The sequence below is a fragment of the Filicampus tigris genome, chromosome 8, assembly GCF_054856515.1.
Source record: "Filicampus tigris isolate MCC_2025a chromosome 8, RoL_Ftig_1.0, whole genome shotgun sequence".
Taxonomy (NCBI): domain Eukaryota; kingdom Metazoa; phylum Chordata; class Actinopteri; order Syngnathiformes; family Syngnathidae; genus Filicampus; species Filicampus tigris.
The window spans coordinates 7,194,151-7,217,733 of NC_141224.1; the positions used below are offsets into that span (position 1 = coordinate 7,194,151).

A 23,583-nucleotide genomic window follows, 5' to 3' on the forward strand; every position below is an offset into this window, starting at 1 on the left:
GTTGGAGTTTTACACACATTTTATATTTAAATTGATGTATATTTAAAAAAACGATTCCATTGTACAGATACTCACATTTTTCTGTCCAGATGCTTTGACATCATTGTCGAGGTCAAGCCGCGATTGCCAATCCCCCCCCAAATCCACTCTCCGATTGTCTTGTCCATAGACGACCTCCGCCTACGCCCGTTTAGCGCCGATACATCACTTTAAGAGCTTTTCTTTGTCCATCAACATGTTTCCCCCCCGTCAATATTTCTCTGTGTTAACTCAGAGCCGAGGCCAACTCCGCTTATCACTCATTTTGTTGTTGTTGTTGTTAACCATAGCCACTGTGCTAAATCTTCTGGAGTCCTTGAGAGGTCACAGTATACATGTGGGGGGAGGACGGCAATGTGGCCGTGACGAAGCGTGATTTCGCAACCCATGTTTCCCCAGTGGGACACGAGGAAGGTAAATGACTTGTCCTTCCTATTTAGGTTTTGATCAGCCCTTCATTAACCGTCTTAACCATCAGATTTTTTTTTTGTTGTTGCTCCAATTCAACCGTCTTGTCCAGCCATCTCCCTCTGGAGCTGTTCCCTTAGCGACCGTTTCCAAGGTGCCTATTCCCAAGGCCGCAAGGGTCCAGTGATGTCACGCATGCATAACTCCACACCTGTAATTCGTCTCTCCCCCTCCTGTGTCCCCCCCAAAAAACCAAGCACTTTTTGAAAATTGAGCCGCCAAAACCTGTTTCACTTCGCCACATGAAATTTGGTAGGCGTGTCAATCACGAGTAGACCCCCAAAATGTATCAAGAAGCCATTCCTGAAAAGACACAGGAAGTTGTCAATTTTGGTTGAAAGTGGCCATTTTAGGGTAATTTTGTCCATTTCCTGGCAGGTCCTACAAAAGCAAACTTGCCTGAGATATTTTGTCAGATTGATACCAAACTATTGAGCTATCCAGACCAGATAAAGGTGTCAGTGAACTGTGAGGAATTTTAGTTTTTATAACGTATTCAGAGCATAGGGGCAAATTTTTAATTCAATTAATTTAACACACAAATCTTAATACTGTAACTTAGCTCCACAAGGTCAAAGCTTGACCAAAAGTCTCTTTTTTGAAAATGCAGGCTTTAAAGTACTTTGTAACTTTACATTTGGTTGGCGTGTCAATCATGAGTATAGACATAGTCATACCCGAAAAGACACATTAAGTCGTCATCCATTTTGGTTGCAAGTGGTCGCTTCCAGGCGCCAGGTCATTCAAAAGCAAATTTACCTGAGAAATGTTGTCCATTTGCTACAAAATGTACAGTTGTACTACGTGGACCAGACAAGGGTTGACACTTATGAAGAATTGTACTTGTTACGCTTGGCTGGAGCATGGGAGCAAAGATTGATGATGTCGTGAAATAAAACTATCTTAAGATCAGTTCCACAAGGTCAGAACTTGACCAAAAGCCCTCCTGGAATTTTCTGACAATTCATCCCTGAGTGTCCGTTTTGATTAACAACATGAAATTTGGTAGTCGTATCTATTGTGAGAAGAACCCATGCATAAAAGCACACAAGAAGTTGTCCATTTTGTTTAGTCTTTTTGGGATATGTTGGCCATTTTCGATTCTCGAGGAATTTGTTTGAGAGATTTTGTCCGATTGCTACCAAATTTATACCACGTGTTCTATACTACTAGAGAGACGGCGTATCGAAGTTGTGAGGTCTTTGAGTTTTTCCGGTTATTTGTGGCCGGAAATTGTTAGTGATGTTTGTTGACTCGCAGAAAAAATGCTTCACTTTTAATAACTCAACTTCACAAGATCAGAGCTTTACCAACATTTTCTGGAATTTTCAGAAAATTCAACCCCTTGATGCTATTTTTTTCCAAAAGACTATTTGGTAGGCATGTCTATACAAAAACATCTCAAGAAAACATCCCGAAAAAAAACAGGAGGTCTTCCATTTTGGTTTGACGAGACCATTTTAGGGTCATGTTGGCCATTTCCAGATGTTCTTCAAAGACCAAGTTGTCCTACAGATTAAGGTCCATTATTACCAAGTTTGAACCGCAGAAACTAGACTAAAGAGAAATTGTGAGGATCTGTGGTTTTCGTTATTGCGCGTGGGCTCCTGACGCGTCAATTTCCTCCAACCTCTCTACTCTCATCGAAATTGAGTTTGTTTTGGATTTTTTTTTTTTCCGTCCCCCCTCATCGCAGAGCAGTGACTCTTATCTTCTCCCTGGCAGTGGAACCTCCCTGTGTCCACAGTGTACATGACGCTCTACATCTGCTCCATGTTTAAAAGGTCATTTGTCAAATCTGACATTTTCTGCCCTTACCAAAGGTTTCCTCAATATCCCGTCTACTGCACCCCATCTCCCCTAAATCAGAATTTATGTTTCTCGTCTGTTTGTTTGGCTGTATAAACCCTTCGTGACAATACATCTCGCTTCAGTGTCACAACATATCAGGAGAAATGTAGGAGGCTGAATTCTATCATTGTGTAATGTCCAATACACTACTATATGACAGATGTGCTTCCCAGTGTGCCTTTGTGTGCGTGTGTTTAGGTTGGCTGGGTGGTGGAGTCAAGGATTTTGAGAAATGTCAGTTGTAACTCGGAGATTCGTCGCACACACACGCACGCACACACAATGAAGTTTGACTTTGGTAATAATGCATGTTTTTGTGCAATTTCTGTGTGTAGGTAAGTGGAGAAAAATCAAGATAGTGGATTCTGTATGGATGAAAAACACTTTAAAAAAAAAAGAAAAAAGAATAGTCCATTCAGAGTCCTTCGAGATTTTCTCTTCTACTTACACCTCGGGATGGCTTGATGCCACTTTTTCATATTCAATAACAATTCCAAAACTGCAGCCTCGAGGATTGGCCGGTACAATCCAATTCTTTTTGCCACTCTAAAAGTTGTTCATAACACATGGATGTAATTTGCTCAATACTGACATCTAGGACCAGCACGTTCACTGCCCAACAACGATTCTGGTCCCCTTGGAAAGAAGGAAAACCCTATGACTGCAACTCTGTAGACTCCTGCTCACGCAATGAAAACACAGGCTCATGGCAACCATGACGACAGCTCGTCTCTGCTATGGCATGTTGCGCAAAGTGAAGTTGAGGATATATACTATAGTTTGGGTTTATGGATTGGATCCGATTGGTTCTAATAAAAACAATCCCATACCAATCGAGTCATTTTTTACCTGGTTACGATTCGATGCCGATCCAGCTGATTGAGTTGAGTTTTCCTATGGATTAATTTTCTCAAATAGTGGCCTTCAGGATTCTGACTACATCTGTAAAGTTGATGTACTCAATTGAGGATAGAATAGGATGGATCAATTGCTAGCATACAGTGAAATTACGGCATATACACGATACTGTTATAGTCCAGTGTGTGTGTGTATGTAGTCTATTATTTGCTTGTGAGTAAAAATGTGTGATAAGTTTGACAGTGTAACAATACTCGTAGGCATATTCTGTATTCTCTAAAAAAAAAATAAAAAAAAAAAAAACACTATTCCCTGCAGCTTACTGAGTCACTTACAGAAGTTGTGAAATTCTTCTTCGTTTGTCTTCAGAACTGTATTCTATTACCCCCCGGGTGGGCAGTATATTGGTGAAAAAAACGGTTGAATTCTTTACGTTCTATTTACGTTTTAAGTACGCCTTGCCAGCCATGTTTTCTGCCTTTTTTTTTTCCCCGTGTCGCTGTTGTATATTGGCTTTTTGGTAAAGATTGATAAGAGATCCCCCGCAATTTTGCTGTAAGAAAAGAACTGACATTTAGTCGTTGCATTTTCATCGCGCTGTAGACTAGACACTGCACCCCCCAATTAATTGGCAGGATAAAGAAATGCAGCCCCTGTAATAGATACCTACTTAGATGGCTGTTATTACATTTAACCGAAACATTTGATACCATCGGGTCGTGGTAGGCACCGCCGGCAATGCTTTCATGGCATCTGTAAAGCTGATGTTGAGAATTGATGTAAGTAGTATTATTTAGCTCCATTTATACATATCAACACCTCCCCTCTAATCAACACTTACCCCACATGAACGCTGGCCACTTTCTACAGTTGAGTAAATAAATGGCCTTCTCACTGTATGAGTGACAGTGTAATGTACATTATTAAAGATGGTTCCAAATAGATGTTGCAAAGCATAGTTTTGTGCATGTTGCCTTGTTTGCGAATGCTGTCAATGTCACTCTCAGCTGTGGTTATAGTTGAGGTGAGGTGGGAATGTTGGGGGGTGGGGGTGGGGTAAATTGGTGGGCTTTTTGAATGACTGTGCGCTCTTGTAGACAAATCATTAATCAATAGTAAAGAGTGACGCTATTTCAAAGCTAATGCGCCTCCTCGTATGCTCTCTCTGTTCGTGCTTTCGCTTTGATTTTATTGCACCATCTCCAAGTTTGCTTTAGCACCATAAACAATTTTCGTTTCTTTGTTTGCAGTAATACGCATCTTTTATCTCTGTCACCGCTTTCTCCCTATTGGTCTGTCTATCCTGTAACCCCTCCCCTCTCCCCTCCTCTCCCCCGCTATTGATCCAGTCATAGTTTTCTCAGTCTTCACAGCGCAGGGCCGCTCTAATCAATACAGATAATTGTCTGCTCTCTCCCCATGCCAAACATAGTCTCCCCTTCTCCCCTCGCTCTCCGTTTTTATCAATGAAACCCCAGTACTTTCCTCCACCGCCCCGCCCTTGTGGACGGGAATTCCCCCTCCCCTAATGACGGGAGATAACCTGCTTTCTTTACCGATTTTCTCCCCCCCACCCGTCCTCCCTTTCCTCCCTCGTTCATCGATTACCGTGAGAGTCTGGGACCGGCCCGACCGCCCTACAGATGTAAACACACTCACCGCTCGTGTTGTGGTTTAGTTGCGGTTTGGCCACTGCCAATTCCCTCCAAGTGCCCCCACCCGCCCCTGCCGCCCACATCGCAGCCATCGTCATCCACTTAAGACAAATAATGAATATTCTCATTCATCCAGGTCATTTCATTCTCAGGACATAGAACACATTATTGTCAAGCAAATGTTTGGCTTGACTTCCCCTTTGGCGCCTTTAAAACCTCTGGTCGAGTAAACAAAGACACCACGGCGCTCTACTGGAGGAAATCACAAATTTGACCGTGTACCTAATGCTAATGCCTTTGAAACGTAAATCTGAGAACTGCAGTTAAGTAGAGGTAAATGAAAGGGTTTCAAGTGGAGACTCAAGTAAACACAGCACCCGGTTGCACTGTGAAGTCATATTGTGTCTGTACATGTGTAATCCTGGGTGTTTAATAATGCATCCACCCCACAAGGGCCTGCAGGTATTGTGTGGGTGTGTGGGTGTGTGCGTGCATGAATGTGTTTGTTAGTCTCTGATGTATTCTCTATCGCTAAAGCCAATCTGGAACTGCAAGTTAAACCTCACAAGCAATATCAATGCTGATGTATACAAAGAAAAAAGGGCCTATACGCGCGTATGTGTATGTGTCCAGTGTTTACACAAATATCTCATATCCATTCACATCTGCTGCAAGTGATGGGCTTCTGTGTTTGGTCTTCTCCACAAGGGGTGTAAGTGAGATGGAAACAGCGACGCACTTATCAGCCACAATGTCGCTCACAATGGAATGATTTGCTCTTGTATGAGAAAACGGGAGGGAGGGCAACTGCCAATCATTTGTGTTTGAACTCAAAGGTAGACTGAGTTTTTTTTTTTTTTTGTCACGGTAGCCTCTTTCATACCGAGACCTCGCAAAATTGGCAATTGGTAATAGAAGACCTGGCGTTATCCACTTGTGCCTTTTTCATAGTTACAGATTCATACGGCTCGCAGAAGGTGGAAAATTGCCTGGTTGACTTTGTCCCCCGCATTCCTTGTTGGTGCTGTTTGCGCAGAACAGCATGGGTGGGGAAAAAAAGGTGCAAGTGTGTCATCTATAGCCTCTTCCACACAGATAATCTGCCAAATTGCCAGAACAAAAGATACAACATTTATGTCTGTGCCTTTTTTACCACGACCCTTTTCATAGAAAGACTCTGCATCTCGCAATCATCACATAAAGGAGCCACAGATAAACACTTTTGGGTGGCCTGTAAAGACAACATTTTCCCATTTTATTTTTATTTTTTTCCGCTTATTGGTGCAGTTTACCGTTATACAGAACAGGGAAAGAGACAAAGTGGGTTATGTTGACCTGGCAATTCTCTCCCTTCTGAGGTGATATCAGAGCCGTAACTGGGGGCATAATACTGTGAATCTATATCTGTATCTATTTAAGACACCGGTGGATAGATGCCACATCTTCTGTTACAGCTCTGCTCGAGCTGGGCGATATGGCCTAATGTTTGTATCACAATCAAAATGTAATCCCTTCACGGTAACATGCATCGTGTAAAAAGTAATGGAACTATTGGGCTATACAGTATAGTAAAAATACAACAAAAAACAAAAAGATGAAAGTTTGACAACCAGATGTACTGTAATTATTTTCTGTATACAAATTAATTTGGTGTTCACAAAAAGTTTTTTCAAACTTGAGTCTTGAAAAAGAGGGGGTCGTCTTATAATCGGGGCCGTCTTATATTCGGGCCAATACGGTACTTTTGACCTTATAGAATCCTCTTGGCTGACATACGTGGCAACGTTCTGATTCTTTTGGAGTTTTCAGACCTGTGCTTGTTGTGGAGCTCTTTTATAATATTATTTCTAGACACTTAATAATCTACCTGCTAATTTACAGTTCATATTTGATGTCTGTCCTTTTATGTGCTTTGAGACAGACTCTGTTAAGTGTAATTTGCCACGTAAGCATTTTTGCTGGTGTTTGGCTACTCTACATTTCTCGTTAGCTTAGCAGTTAGCATGGCTTCTTCTGTTCCTCCTGTCATCCTTTCTTGCTTGATGTGTTGCATGCAACTACTCATTCTGCCAGTATTTTCCCAGCAGCGTGGAAAGCAGAGAGGATGGGTGCCTGTTCTACATGGACGTAACATTTTTTTTTTTTTTGTAACAACCTCGGACCTGGTTAAAGAATGGTGCTGTCAGTTCCCTTGTCAGACCTGCATGAAGCCATTTTCACACTGAAAGAGATGCAATGATGTCATCAACATGTGTTATTGGGATTGGGTTGGATGGTAGAGTCCAAATCTATACCATAGGCCAAAATTATAACGTCTACTGCGTATATACTTCGCGGTGGAAGAAATTATGGCTTTCACAGGCAATATAAAAGTGGCTTCTGGTATGTTGGTGACAGTGTTTTGTTATCTGGTGACTTTTTCCAACAGAAATCCTGCAAAATTGCTCTAACGTATGATACTGCATTCATGCGCCTTTGCCTTTGATCCAGCAAAGGAGGAGACGTAAAGAGACCACAGATAAACATTATCCACTTTTACCCAGCCAAAGCCAACATTTCTCCGCTGTGTTCCTTCTCTGGGCCACTTACACAAAAAGGCAAAAGCGCAGAAAACCGGGGCCAAGTCCACACAGTTATTTTCCGCCTTTCGAGCTAATATCAAAGTCGTAACAGAGGGCATATCAATTTGACAAACGTGGATAAATGCCAGGTCTTCTCTTATGCCCATTTTTGGAGATGTGAGTTTCTGTCGCAGGCCTAATTGGCCTACCAGTGACTCAGGATATTGCCTCAACCTTGTGTGATAATTAGATGCCATTTCCAGCGTCTGGTGTGACATGAAATAGAGTAGCAAGTTTCATGTGTTAAACTTCACGTCCATGCCCGTGTCCACGTTACTAGTGGCATTTGGTAGCTTGGCCTTCAGTAGGGACTAACCTTTCTTAATCCACCTTTTAATACAATTACTACCATGCCACAATTATAGAGTTCCTCAATATAATTCTATATGAAAATACAATATAACAGCCACACAACTCTGTCATATCAGGATCACTATTAAACTAATAACATCACACTCACCAGAGATGCTTAAATGCATGTGTGTGTGTGGATCACTACAGACGTGCTTTGCTCTGACCAACCAGAGGACAGAAAAATGCTGATGTCATCATCGGCTGGCCCTGTGAAGCCAAATTCGAAATGGGATTGGTTAAAAGAAACGGTCCCATTGCTAATATAACTAAAGTTACATTGGTCAGGACTAATGATTGGAGGTCATTGGCAGATTAGATTGACATGGCAACGCACAGACGCTGCAATCTGATTGGACAAAAAAAAAAAAAAAAATCTTAGCAATGGAAGCAGTGCAGCCAAAGCAAATGCTAGGGAATGAATAGAAATGACTGTAGGAATAAATTCATACAATTTCATTGCAAACATAAATACAATTTAGGCTGGAAACATAGGTCAGTGCTTCCGATAGTGTGTAGCCCGGCAGAGAATGTCTGACCGCCCACCAGTGACCCTTTCACACCCACCTCTGTTACTTCGATACTACTTCTGAGGGAAGAAGAAAACTGCCATTCGGAAGAAATTGCCAGTCGGAAGTAAGGTGGAAAATACTGTCTTGTCCAAGGCTGTCTTGTGTTTGTCGGCGATAGTGTGTTATCTGTGTGATTGCCTGCATTGCATGTGTGTGTTTGTTTAAGAAACTAAGGTTTACACATGGACTTAACGGGGCCAGCAGTAGGATGGACAGTGGTGGGCGATGGGTGGGGGTGAGGGTGTGTGTGTGTGTGTGTGTATTATTGTCATTCTCCTCCGCCGGGAGGTTTGGGAAGGGTCAGACGGGAGACAGCAGGGATCCTCTTCCCCCCTCAATCCCTCTTGGGAGTTGAACCGTCAACCCCTAACCTTCCTCTAGCCCTCTGGTCATGGACTTGAACCCTGTCATCGCCCCCACCCTCTCTCCTCCTGATGGACAATCTGCTCTCCTCCCTGGCTGCAGCGCTGTGCATGCCATTAACGGATAAACGGCCCCAGTGTGTGTGCGTGCGTTAGTGTGTGTGTGTGTGTGTCCATGCATGAGTCAAGTGTTTGGTCAGTTGGCTTTGGCGTGGGGTCATGGCCCCGCCCTCTGTTCATAAAACGCTCATCAAACGCAAATCAAAGCTCTTGAAATTGCTGAATTTACAAAGGCTGGATTTACAGTGCATGCAAGTGACATAGTCCAGATTTGTTTCTTTGGGGGGTGGCGCATTTAGGATTAGGCACTATTTGTCTATTTGGTTGTTTTGCTTGTTGAATTAGTGTAAACACAGTCATATCAGCTTTGTGTACCTTGAAATTAGAGCTCAACCGCTATGGGCTTTATGGGGCCGATAGTGATATTGGTGGCTAAAGAAAGCCAATATTGGGCGGACGATGATTCGCCAATGTGTCAGTCTACCGCAGTATAGTGCAAACTACTGCTGAGAAGGACTTACCCGATGCCTCCACGAGTACCCGATACCTTAAAATAAGGCAGGTGCCCATCACTCTATTTTTTTGTTTTGTTAGCTTCCACCGATGTGCACTGTGCTGGCTGTTGTTTTTGTGCTTTTGCTTTGACCATTTTAGTCATTTAGTCAGACCATTTTGTGCATTTTCCTGTTTGTGATTGCAGTTTTAGATGCTTCCACAAATTTGCCAGTGAATAAGTTGTGGGGGTGTTTGACACACAGTATGTGAAAAATACTGTCAGAACAATTTTCTATTATGCTTGTCCTCATTAGGTGAGATGGAGTCCAGCCCAGCTGACATTGAATGTGGGTGACGGGGGAGAACATTCTAGACGTGTGACCAGCCAATTGCAGGGCACATATAGACAACCGGGCATTCGCATTCGCACCTATGGATAATTTAGTAAGGCGATATCTGGCTATCATGACAGGACGTACGAAAATCAGAAAGAACAAAGGTCAGGTTGTCCACCATTTTGGTTTGAAGGTACCATTATTTTCCCCAGAACTCCTCCTTGGGGCTACTAGAATGGCCACCAATGTTAAAACGGCTTTGCCCGGCACAAGTGACGTTAAATTGCTGAGATTGTGTTTTCATTGCTGCGGAAATTTGTAACCTTGAGTGTGGAAGAGGAGTTTATTCACCCCTCCAGGTTCAACTGGGAGGCGCTTAAAAGGCATCTTTCCCCCCTTTATTCCTCTCGTTCCTTGTTTGTGTGTTGTGGCTTATCAGATCCCAGCTCCTCACTTGGAGTGAGAATCCAGACATCCTCCTCTCTCTCTCTCTCTCTCTCTCTGTCTGTCTCTCTTTCTCTCTCTCTCTCTCTCCCTTTCTTTCTCTCTGCTAACCTTTGAGAATAAGAGCAATGAATTCGAATTTCTGAGCGAGCTTGCGAGTCAGAGGAGGGATCGGAGGGAGGAGTGTGCGCGTGTGCGCGCGGAGGGGGTGGGTTGGCTTTTGTTGCGAGGCTTGCGGTCGTTGAGAAAGGGCCCGTTCAGCGCGTCCTACAGCCTCCCCCCTCCGAGGGGCCCCGATCGATACAAACTCGGAGCAATAAAGCTTTCCCCCTGTCATCTCTGCAGAATACAAAGCAGAATAGAGGGGGAGAGAGAAGGAGGGAGAGAAAGAGAGAGAGGTGAAGAGCTGTTCCGCTAGCCAGACCAATTTCCTAACCCTCCTCCTCCTCCTCTTCCTCCACCACAATCACCAGCAGCACCTCCATCACCCCGTTCCTCACCTCCTTCTTGCACCTCTCCCCCCCCCAAAAAAAACCCTGCACTGTATAGCTGCATGACTTCTATCTCTCCATAATAAATGCAGCATGAATAAAGTATACATTCCCTGGTGCCCCAACTATGTGAGAGGAAGTAGCATGTGATAGGGAGGTATGAAAAGGAAGTGTAGTAGTGGGGGCAATGCACCAGGAGTAAGATACATGTGGCGATACAGGTGCCGGAATATTGATGAAGCCGCAGCACGGACGAGGTGAGCGGGTCAAACAGAAATCGCAGGAATTGAGAGCCAATGACTGTAATTGTAATCTGGGTTCAAAGCGACGAAGCGGCGGTGACGGCCCGCGCACAAAAGGCCTGTGCGTGCCTTGTGTGCGTGCGCGCATCGCCCGACATGCTGCGTTGATTGCGCCATCCGTGAATTTGCGCGTTTCATTCTTCCGCGCTTGAATGGCAGCGCAGGAGTCCAACTGCCAATCAACTATTGTGCTCTTGTCAATTTAATAATGTTGCTGAGCTCCCACCGCACTTCAGTCATCTCTTCATATATATCTATGTGTGTGTGTGTGTGTGTGTGTGTGTGTGTGTTCCTTCCTATATATTTCTCAGACTTTCCATCTCTCACCTCTAAACCGCCCTACCGTCCTAGTCTTTTCATTCGCTCCTTTATTAGAAGACATTAAATCCATCACCTCCGCTCGTCATTTTGCTTATAGCTTGTGTGGCGCATTCAGCAGACATTAGGCATTGTGTTTTGGGCATTAATTACACCTGTACTGTCTCTTCACACAGAGCTAATAAAATATCGCTCAGTTTGGAAATACATTTGATACATAAAATGTGTTAGTGTCCCTAATATGACATTAATATGCAGTATGCACCTCATAGAGTGCAGTGGTACCTTGACTTGTACGTGACACCTATTTTGTTTTGTGATTTTCCGGTACGCTGTTGCTAGATGGTGGCAGCAGTAAGTACATTCTCCCAGCATCCCACGTCGCTCACAATTTGAGATGCCACGAAGTGAAGAAGCTCAGTCAGTTAAACTCATCAATCGTGAATCGTGATCATTTCAGGTCGATTACGGTGATCAACTGTGAGCATATTTCCTCGATCAGACGCGGTGGGAATGTACGTGACAGCAGCCAATCAATTGACATTTTTCTGCGCTACTTTTCGTTTGCAAGCTGATGAAGTCAACCCAAAGTCATTGTAAGAAGTAAACAATGACCGAATGTGCAGCTAAACGTCCAGCTGACGCCATTGAAATGATGTCAGCCATGATCTCGGTAGATGAGGCTATTTAGACAAAAGAATTTACTCACTGTCGGTTGGGTGGCGCTATCACCAGAGCAACATGGAGCAAATGAAGTCGATGTGTAAGGTATGTTGGCAGTCGGTGCCTTCAAAAATGGGCAACCCAACAAACTTGTTGAATCATTTCAACAATTACCCGCACCCAAGTGAATGCGGAAAGCATGAAAATGCGAGTTACGTCGCTGGAACAGAACTTGTTGTAATCACTGTACATAAACTGATAAAATCACTAATGACAAAAGACAAGAAATTGTGTGCCTTATTGATGACCAATATAACCAAATGCCATGCAATTGCGACCCTTAACCGTTACTTTGAGAAATCTTGCTTTTCTATAGGGCTTTCTAAATGTTTTATCCATCCATTATCTGAGTCCCTTACCCTCACGAGGGTCACGGGTGTGCTGGAGCCTATCCCAGTCGTCGTCGGGCACTAGGCAGGGGTACACCCCGGTCTGGTTGCCGGCCAATGGCAGGGCACATATAGACAAACCAACCATTCACACTCACACTCACAATCACACCTAGGGACAATTGGGCAGAAAACCCGCGCAGGCACGGGGAGAACATGCAAAATGCACACAGGAAAGCCAGAGCCAGGAATCGACGTTTGCGTTGTGAGGCGGACGTGCTAACCAGTTATCCCACCGTGTTGCCCGCCCATAATAATAAACTTCATTTTAAAACTAGACTAACTTAGTTTTTTTCTTACATTTTTTTTAATTGATATTTTCTTATTGAATCCAACATGATTCACAATAAAAGGGCGTCCTCGGTTTACAACATGAATCGGAACATATCGGCGTCTATAACTGCCCAAGGCACTTGCAGGCCATGAATATAGAACAATTCATTGAAAAACTGTACCTACAACAGTAACTGATTTTGAATTTTTGTGTTGCATGATGTCATATTCTCATGCTGCCCAGCAAGCTGTGAGTTGTGTCAGAAAGGTTCCAGGATTTCTGTCACTAAGGTTATATTTCAAACCCAAACGGCAAACCACAAATTTTCTTCACTGTGTGCCAGACGATCAAGCACGTCTACAGAGAGTTGTGGCACGACAACTGGATGCTGCTTTACCGTGACAACGCGCGTGCTCACGTTACCCTGAGCATCTGACGCTTGCTGGCAGAGAAGAACGCCGTGCTGGAGCAATCGCACCTGACCGGGCTCTGTGTGATTTAGTTGTTGTTTTTTCAATTTTTATTTTTCCCTCCTGTTTCCCAAGCTCAGTGGGGGAGAGGGGGGATCATCATGGGGACCCGTTTTGAAGACGTAGATGACATCAAGATGGCCATGACGACGGTGCTGTAAAGAAGAATCCTTTACAGGAGTGTGCGAAGGCGTGGCAGAGAAGGGGAATGCACTCATAATGGAAGTGGAAAACTTGACTTTAGATTTGAAATGCACTTTTGTGACCCCGGTCCTGGACTCTTTTTGACACAGCCTTTACTTCATTGCACATTTGCATCCTCCAAACGTCGTCTGTGGGTTACCGTATTTGATTTTTTTTGGGGGGTTTTTTGGGCCAATTTTCCCATATAGTTCCTTGTTATACAGTTAAAAAGTGCATCATTCCCACCTTCCTTTGCGTCCTTCCCACCCTTTCCTCGCCCCTCCTCATGCCATTCGTCTCCCGCGTCCCCTTTTTTCAGGGCCGACTCGTCCCGTCTCACTTTCAACATTGTCCCCTCTTGCTTTTTCATCATCATAGGCTCATTTTGTCAACTCCGTGTCTCCCTCTCATCCCTCACCCTTCCTCCCTGCCTCCCCTCACCCCCACCTAGCCTCCACCCTGCCGGCTCCCCGGGGAGGTCAGTAATAATGGTAGTGATGGAGTGAGAGAGGGAGGTGCGATTATTGTCTTGTCGGGAGTCAGAGGAATCGATCGGCCCAGAAATATGAGGCGCGAGAAAGCGCCGCTGTGTCAGATACAATAACCACCCACTCCCGGGGGCTTACACACACACAATGAGAACACGTTTATTTGTGGAGACGTTGCAGACAGACATTCGTTTGATTCTTTCTTTTTTCTTTTTTTTTCATTAACAAGACACGCTCTCATCCCTCTTCCTCCGTGGCTCAGGCGGCCAATCATCTGCATGCTTTGATTGGAGATAAAGCTCGGGATGCGCTCCGATCATTCCTCATGCACAGATAAAGGGCAAGGCGTGGAAAATGGCTCGCGCACCTTTCACTCGCTATAAACAGACACATACACACGCACAGCAGAGCCGTGCACGCTCACACTGAGACCTTTCACTGCTGTTGCCTGGCAACGTGGCCGAATGTCCAATCGGAGGCGAGAAGAGTGGCCGCTGATGTCACAGCTGCTGCTGACCAACACAACCGAGAGAGGAAGACAGAGCGAGGAGAAGAAGAGAAAGTTTGAATGAGAGGAAGAAAAGGGCAAGGTCGCTCACACACACACACCCCTGCACAAAAAAAGTATGATGATGATGATGATGATGATGATCATGTCGGCAGGCAAGGTGAAAGATGGGATGGCTGGCCAAAAAACAGCAACTCCCAGAAGCCCAATTTTCAGACTTTTTACATCTTCCTATCAAATGCCATTCTAGGTCATACACACACATACATGGCCTGTGTTTGGAATCATATACTCACTATATAAGAATTTTCATATACTGTTTATAGTAAAACGTGCACTACAGGTCCATTTATAGTGATTAGAAAGAAGGAATTGAGTGAATCATTCCGAAGGCAAGGGAATCATTCGCTCGTTGCCTTCTCTCTAATCACTATGTTGGATTTTTATACAGGGAGTGGACTATATATTGTTCGCTCATCAGTCAAATAACAACAAAAAAAAGTTTTCAAACACTATGTACTGGATCAGTATCAGCTGGTGGCTTTTCTGTGATATTTAATAAAAAAAAAAATTACTACCCTCTTCCTAAATCAAGTCTGCACATGAAGAGTAGGAAGATGCAATAGGAGGGAATACTTGAAAGGATCAGCATATTTTGATTAAAGGTGAATTAAGACAATCGCTTTAAATGAGAAAAAAAACTTGTTGCCTAATGCCAAGTCAGGCACTGCCTATACTCACTACACATTTGAGCAGTGCTACAAATTGGCGAGCTCAAATTTTTTTAACGTTTCATTCCTACAAACTTGGACATAACCCGAATTTGTACACAAGCGCGAACGCAACGTAGTCTGTCACAAACCTAGATAATGCAGTAGTACAGTCAAAAAAAACCCTTCAAATCCATAAATATGAAACATACACAATGAAGAACAGTAGGTAGGGCGCGAACTGAGCGTGCATATCGTTAGCCTAATTGCACGATTGCCATTTTTTAATGTTTTTGACAAACAAGAAACAAAGCAACAAATTCAACAAGAAAAGTCCAGTTACCTCGATTCTATCTTTGTCGATTACCATAACCTGGATGACTGAGAATCTACACTGACATGAAGAAACACACTTTTAGCCAGCACTTTGGTATATATATATATTTTTTTATTGATATCGTGATAGTAAGTTTAAAATGTCAAATTCGAAACCATAAAAACGCCGGGGCTGTCCTAAGCCGCTGTATTATTAATCACACTTTTCGTAGTTCTCCTTCAAGTCCATCTCTTTTTACTTTTAATTTTTCAATGTCATTGTTTTCAGTTTAACCGATTCACCTGAGAGGTGAACATTTTTCAGAACATTTTCTGGTAAATTTCCAAGGATTTTTTTGGGAGGGAAATTCTACAAGAATTGACGGTATTGACTTGAACTGGAAAGGTCCCACATTCGAGCATGAATATACATTTTGGTATGTCTTGAACTCGTAGCAACTGTCAGTGACGTCATGCCCGGTGTGATGGCGACATCTATGATTCCGGCGCCATCTTACTGGTCAATGGAGACTTCAATCTTTTGCTTCTCTCTCATCAGAATACAATACAATTCTGTCAAGGGTGTTATGGTACATTTCAATTAGAATAGATTTCATTTAGATGTTTATGATTGTATTGTTTTCATTTTTGCCCTTTATGTTTTGTGCACAGCACTTTGTTAAAGCTGTGGTTGTTGTAAAAGTGCTACAGTATATAAGTAAAGTGGACGCGAGTTGAGATAAGAAGATATCCGTGCAATATAAATAGCTTTACTTGCCCAGTCAAGATTATGCTAAAATGTACCGTTTCAGTTCCCTGTTAGGAGCCAGCCTTCGATATTGGTTAGTCCTGGTTGAACACCCCATTCAGAAGCAGGTAACCTAGACAGCAGACGCCGTCTCATGTGGAGTATGCTGTCAAAGTGTGACCATCATTTTGAGGATTTGTCATGAAAAAGGGCGTGCGAGGGTGCTTTAAACTCTCTCTGGCTGTTTTTGGCCGGCCCACCATTGTCGATGAAAGCTAATGGCTAAAAGTGTAAGTGAACCTCAAGGCCGCTTGTCCCTGGCAGTTGCTCTTTTTTTACCTCGCCCCCCCTTTTACCCCTAGAAACAATCTCAGTCTCAACCTTGGCATATAGCGCCGTGGGGAGACAGCGCGGGGTCGGTGTGGCCCGCCTCCCCACGGGCTGGCCACATCATCCAGGAGAGGTGTGTCAAACGCGTAGGCGTAGGTGAGATGTTTGCGTTTCCCGTACGACAACCTCAACTCCTCTCCACTCTACTTGTTTCTAATCCTTCTGCGACACCCTCACCCACCCGCCGCAAAAACACTGGACTGGATTTTTAATCTCTCACCTTGCAGTCTTTGCGACTCGGACGATGTAGAGGACTTGGCGGCTCCATCAGCGGGCCGCCGTTAGAGCGGCAATGTGATGGATTAGACGAATTAGAGGCCGTGTGTGTGTTGTGTGTGGAACTAGGAAGGCTAAACCAGAGCGAGCGAGGGCCGCCGGACTCCTCTAAAGAGCTCGCAATAGGCCCGACAATGAGCCATTAGGAACACATCCTCCACCTTCCTTTTCTTCCTCTGCCCATCGTCACCTTGGCTTCCATCACTCGTTCACCTCCCCTCTTTCTTTTTACTATTCTGTCGCTCTTTGTAACCCCCTACTCGTATCCGCCGGTCCTCTCTGTGACAGTGTCGTGATTGATGGTGCTCTAGAGGCCTCAGCCTCCCCCATCCTCCTCCCTGGGGTCGCACTATTGCATTGTGCGACCGTATGTGTGTGTGTGTGTGTGTGTGTGTGTGTGTGTGCGCGCGCGCACAATGTCATATCAATGCAACTTTCAGTAATCAGTAGAACACTTGTTAGTAGTGTAAAAAATAAATAAATAATAAAAACAGACATTCACAATCGGGGTGATCCAAATCAATCAATCGGGTTGTCCTGCAAGGGCCGTTCTAAATTACGGAAGAAATGTCATCAAGTTGTATATTGTTATTTTTTTGTTATGTGAATGCTGGAAGGAAAGCATCGTTGCCATTCCAAATTCAAAATGTGCAACACATTTAAATAACCTTGGGAGCTATTTTCAATGTTCAAAGAATTCCCACACTATAAAAATTCCTCCTTTTTCCACATTACAATTCCTACACTCAGACATATTGTACGTTATTCCTTTCTTCTTCAACGTATAACCATTTCAACTACAAAATATTTTCCACATTCTAAAAATTCCACATTTTCAAAGAAAAATTTCCACTTAAGGTATATTTTACATAATTGCCTTCAAATTTGTATTCATTCATTCCATATTATTCAGTAACATTCCATACTAATCAATATCCAAGTCTTTCCAATTAATTAATAATTAATTAATTAATTCCACAGCATTCACACACAATTTCTTGAGAAATACTGTAGCATCATCTGGTATTTTAATATTTTTTATCATCCCACCCGTTTTCTTTTTTCCTGCATATCAACCTCCGCGTTTCTCAGCCAATTAAAACCATTCCGGCACCCAAATGCGCTGCTCATTCAGGACATCCCTGGAACTATTCCCAGAACTCCCACTTTCCGCAGAATGAATAAAATCGCCAAATGCATTTGGACTTTGAACACAGTTTCCCAACCAATTTAAAACACAGCGTCAAAGTGTTCACCTCATCCAGGACATCTTGGGAACTATTTTCCACGATCCCATATTTCCCCCTTTGTGCAAAATTTCACATTCCCCCCAGTAAATTCCCCAAATTAATTTAGATTTTTTTTTAAATCCCTATTTCTTCCACATACAGTATCTGAACCGATTCAAACCACTTCAGCGTCAAATTGTTCACTTTATTTAGGACATCTTGGGAACAGTTTTTCAAAACCCCGTTCAAACAAATCATTCCTTCAGTGATAACTAACACAAACCATCTAAATCAGGCATGCCCAGCTCCATTTCTCAAGAGCCGCTGTCCTGCCTGTTTTCTATCTCTCCCTGCTGCAACACAGTTGATTCAAATGATCAGCTCATTAGCAAGCTCTGAAGCTTGATAACAATCCTACCTTCCCATTTTTTTTTTAATTTTATGTTCAAGTCTCGCATTCTACATTCCCCACACTTCTAATTAATTCTGCAGCACTAGGATCTTCACCACTCACACAAAATATTTATTGACACAAATTGCAGTTTCTAGTGATTTTATATCCTGAGTCTTGTAAAAGGGGGACTGACTCAATGTATCCATCTTGCATGCTGAGCTGTAGCTTATTGTCTTCCTGCTCCCAGAGCCCCGTTTGACCATGCTTCAATTGAGACCAGTATCATCTAAGTGGCCTGGCCGTGGTGTTGCGAGGTCTGGTCTCCATGGTAACCAAGGCTGAGACCTCCCCCCGGGAGGCAGGAAGACCCTGCGTAGCCGTGAACTGTACACACAAGGCAGTGCAGACGTCCATTCGGTAGTGCTTTTTTTTTTTTTTTTTTTTTTTTTTTAACTGGAGAGATACCGGTGCCAATATGCACACAAACGTAGACACATACGCACGCACGCACGCACGCACACACATACACTCTTTGGTTGTTATGAGGATAAATTGGACTCTGGACAAAGGTCACGGCCAAAGGCAGTGCTGTCCAGACAACCTCTGACCCCCAGATGCTCCCCCACACCAGTCTGTCAATGTCCCCACACATCACACACCAACAAACACACAGTCACCCACCACAGGTCACGTACAATCACACTAACGCATCTGCTGCCCAGTCGGTGGAGGCGTTAGCATGGAAATCACATTTAACATCAATCTTTAGCATGTTGACAAAACCGATGGAAATCGATGATCGAAGACCACTGGTAGTCTTAAATTATGTGGAGGCAATTAGTGTTCCAGTCTCTCGACAGAGTTGTGTGTTTATAGCTGACTCAAGTTTTGACATCCCTGCACATTTTTATTATTTACGTTTACACTCCACTTTCACTGGACAAACTTTAATGTAAACTACAATACATTTTAATATTTAAAAAAATGCAACAAGAAAGACCTCCAAACACTGCCCTTGACTGTAGTTGAATTTTGTATTAGTGGAAAAACGCTCACATATCATTAAAAAAAAATTATTATAATATATTAGTCTAAGCATTTTTGCAGAAATTGATACCCCCTCTCACTTGCAGTTGTGTAAATCATCTCCCCTGATCTTTATATAAAAGTGTCTTTAAAAAAAATACTGTAAATATTCCTCCTACTTCCTAAATTAATGGTGTCGTTTTGTAATAGACGCCATTGCTTACCAAACCAGCAGCACCTACTGATTGTGGTCGCACCAGTGTTGCGCGCATCCAGTCGGACTTGCTTCTTGACGTTTTGGTGCAAGTCTTTTAACCTCCACTTTAAAGTAAGTTATAATTTAGATGATGGTAAATTTTAATATTTGACATTTTTGTTTACTGTGTGGAAGATAATGAGTCAAATTCCCTTTTGTTGAAATGTCTGCCCTCTTTTGTTGGATTATGTGTTAGTGCAAAAATCATATATATACCCAATATCTTGATGCAGATTTTTAATATTTAAATTCTAAAAATGGAGTAAATAAACTATATGAGAAAATGCAGCTTCCTAAGAGAATATGGATTAAACTGTGACCGTTGTCAATCCTACATTATTCATATTTTGTACACTGGGAATTGTGAGAATTTTGTTGCTGTGGAGTGACCATGAGAGGTCATTGGCCAGTGCCTTCCTTCCTCGTTGATTTTGCGGCTCAACAGTGCTACCTTGTGGCCACTTGAACCTACTGTCACAGTGGAGCATCTACTGTCCAGCCATCCATTTTTCTATAGCGCTTGCCCCCATTTGGGTCGTGAGTGAGCTGACCTTGACTGCCAAGCCAGCCAATTGCAGGACACGTTCAGACAAAAAACCTATATGTACAATTGAGTCCAATGAACTTAACATAGAAAGGACAAATGAAACATCAGTTGGCCTTACAGTTTCACATTTTGATTATCGCCACTCCTATATTTAGCTTAAGTGACAGTGACACAAGAGGTCCTCGCTTTAGGACAAGAATACACACAGTTACCACCATACTTACTGAATTTCATTTGGCCTACAAGTGTATATCATCCAAGTGTTTACTCTACTTGACTGCGTTAACACATTTTAGCGAGTAGGAGAGCATGCCAACTCCACACAGGAGAACCTGAGCCGAAATTGGAACCCAGAAACGGTAAAATTGGGGCAGACCTGCTAGCAACTTCAGTGTTCTACTTGCGCTAACTAAGTTTAAATTCATATCAAGTGTGTGGGAGGGGTGAAACAGCCTCACGTTTCTTGCTAGATCGGCATTTACTTTATGTGGTGATCATTTTTCCACACAGACTGTTTCCGCAGAGCAATAAGCGCGATCCAGGAGGAAGGAGTGCATAAAAGGCTGAAGTGACGTTTCGACAATGTTTTTTCATCATTTCACACTTATCAGGGAAGTCTAGTCAAAAATGTTCTTTACGATAATATAAGCCTCCACTAGTCTAAACATGAAATTCTGATGAATATTGCCTTTGTGGAATATGAATTAAGCAGCAAAATCCACCCGTTCTCATCCATCTCAGTTGCGGCCATTTTGCCACTTGCTTTATAAGGTTTATAATGATATTTAAGCTTAGTTGTGTGTTGCTAGCAACATTTATGCATTGATTTGCTAACTCTGTTTGGTTGGTATGGTGACTTTTCCCATTTCGGGATTCCATGCATGTACATTTACCTGCTTTCATCCACTGAGAAAAATAGAATGTTGGACTTATTAAGTGCATTAAAGTAAAAGTCAACCCAAACATATTTTTCTCAAGAATATGTTCCCAGCAGGCCCACTAGTTGAAACATGGCATTCTGATAAATATTGCGTTTGTGGAATAAGTGTCAATCCACTCGTTTTTAGCCATCTCTGGGGGCGGCCATTTTGTCTTCTGTCGCCTGACAATGACATCACAACTGCTCACAACGACCAATCACGGCTCGGATTCAGAAAACAGGTCAGCCGTGATTGGTCGTTGTGAGCAGTTGTGATGTGATTGTCAGTCGACAGTAGACAAAACGGCCGCCCCCAGAGATGGCTAAAAACGAGTGGATTGACACTTATTCCACAAACGCAATATTTATCAAACTCGGGGGAGTTGTCGGTTTTATCTTGCACTTTTGTTAATTTTTTTACAAATTAACCCTAAATTGTTATTTTATTTTGAACTTAAATTCTGTACCGCAGAGTGAAATGAACAAGAGGTGTTTCTTTAAAATTATCTGTAATTGGTTTCATTGAAAATGTTTATATCAAAAGTACTAGTGCTATCGGTTACTTGGTATCGGAAATTGAGTGAAAAAGTGGTATCAAACATCCCTTAAAAAAATATAAATCTGTGATTTCATATCCTCTATCAGATTTCACCTGCTCCAGCTGACTTTGGAACATCTCCACTGCAATAAACGGGTTCATTTTTCCACCGAGAAACCCAAGTGTGTTAATGTTTTTATTAATATTTCTGCTTTGGGGAAAATTCTCCTCCGCCTCAATCTGTTTTTAGCAGCAGTGGGTGTCGTCGATTTCCTCCACCCAGCACCCGACAGCACCCCCCCCCCAATAGCGCCTCATCAAATTTCCACCACCTTTGGAGGGTTATTGTACGGCCACACGTGTGGGTTGGTCAGCCCTGCATCCAATGCATACAGTACGTGCATATGAGCACAGTGTCATGTGACTCTTTCCTTCCAGTGTTTTTGCTCTAGTGCAGCGCACGAGTGGCACTTTCCAGCTGCGCTGTCACTTTCCACCCCATTCAGTCATCCACTTTACGTCTTCTGTCCCTCCCACTGTGTCACACTGTCACATACTCATCCTCCCTCCCTCTTTTTCTTTCTTTCTCTTCTTTCACTGCCATCCTGCCTTCTTCCTCTCTTACCTTTGGGCCCACTTCCACCCTTTTGACCCTCACTTCCTGTCGTGGTGCAGGATGTGGTGGTGGGGGAGGGCGGGGCTTAGTGAGTGAGTGAAAGAGAGAGAGGGACTGTCCTTTGTGTGTGTTACTGTGAGTTGTTCTTTACACGTGCACACACATTGTTACACTGACTTTTTGACTGAGGTGGCAGCAATTGCATAAAGCAAGGACTTGTTCTTCTCAACTATGTGGTTGCCAGGTGAGTGTGCAGGACTTCATTTGGCAACCAATTACGCGTGTGCACGAGCCGGAGGGCAAGGTGTGTGCGTGTGTCTGTCTGCGTGCGTGCATGTGTCTAATTGGAGGGCAACGGGTGGCCTGTGGGCGGGGAGTTAAGGTGTAAAGGAAAGGTCAGTGTTTATGTTGCGAACGGACAACACCTTGCATTTTTTTAGTCATATGCAGTCTCATTTGTTTTTTATGATCAGCTAAGCGTGTTAAAGTTGGCCAATAATTTGACTTATTCGCAGCACCCCCTGATGTGACGGTTAAATTTTGTCAGATAATTCCTGTGTAACATGTAACACTTTATCTTGTTGTGATGGTCAGCCGTAGGTCAAGAGCGCTTGTTAGTCCGCCCAGTCAATTACCTCTTAAATGTCTCCTTTCTTCCCCCCTCGGTGGCGTTTCCAAGATGTCTTTTCATGTTATTAATAATTCTCCGTGTGAGCTGGCTAAATTGCCCCCCGACAGCGATCAAATGTTGCTGCAAATAGAAGTGTCACAACAAACTACAAATTCACCAGACTTAAAATGATTGAGATTACAAAATTGCTCCATTTTAAATGTAGGCTTTTTTTTTTTGTCCAATTAAAGGCCAGTACAGTTTCATTTTGTTTCCTTGTTCAGGTGCATTTATGTATTTAACATGTTATGTAGTATTTCATTATAACGTTGTCCCGACTATTACTTCTGCTACTTGACTGAGGAGGAATCGCATGGTTCTGCTGCTTTAGTAGTGAGGTGTCCATTTGTACTTTAGTAACGACCTCTTTGAAAATCGAGAAGGAAAATGAGATTAAATGTACATATTCTGCCAACTTTATTTTCCTTTGCTTGAGAAAAAAAAAATCTAATTTGCATTATTTTATTTTTGATGATTAAATGCAGAGCTGGTCATATTGACCCATGAAGATTGTTTGCAAAAAAAAAAAACACAGCGGGATGGTTAAACGAAAAGCGAGAAAAATTGGACCTAATTTATTTGAACCTTTTTTTGTATGAAATACACAGTAGTGTCTTGAAATGCTAGTAACCCCTCTTAAGTTTTTGAGTTATGAGTTATTGTGGCAGTGAACGCAACTCGTTTCATGGCAA

At 43.0% G+C, this 23,583-nt stretch overlaps 1 protein-coding gene across 7 annotated transcripts in view; it reads left to right on the plus strand.

Moving 5' to 3' along the window:
* Positions 1-23,583, plus strand: part of pou2f2b (POU class 2 homeobox 2b) — a 91,768-nt gene that overhangs the window by 46,117 nt on the left and 22,068 nt on the right. The window contains exon 1 of one of the 7 annotated variants that reach the window (XM_086038596.1): positions 22,357-22,465. The exons of the other annotated variants lie outside the window; for them this stretch is intronic. Coding sequence (XP_085894722.1) covers positions 22,453-22,465 — 13 coding nt within the window. The 5' untranslated portion in view covers positions 22,357-22,452. Of the gene's footprint in view, positions 1-22,356; positions 22,466-23,583 lie in introns of those variants that run through there. 7 annotated transcript variants of the gene reach the window in all.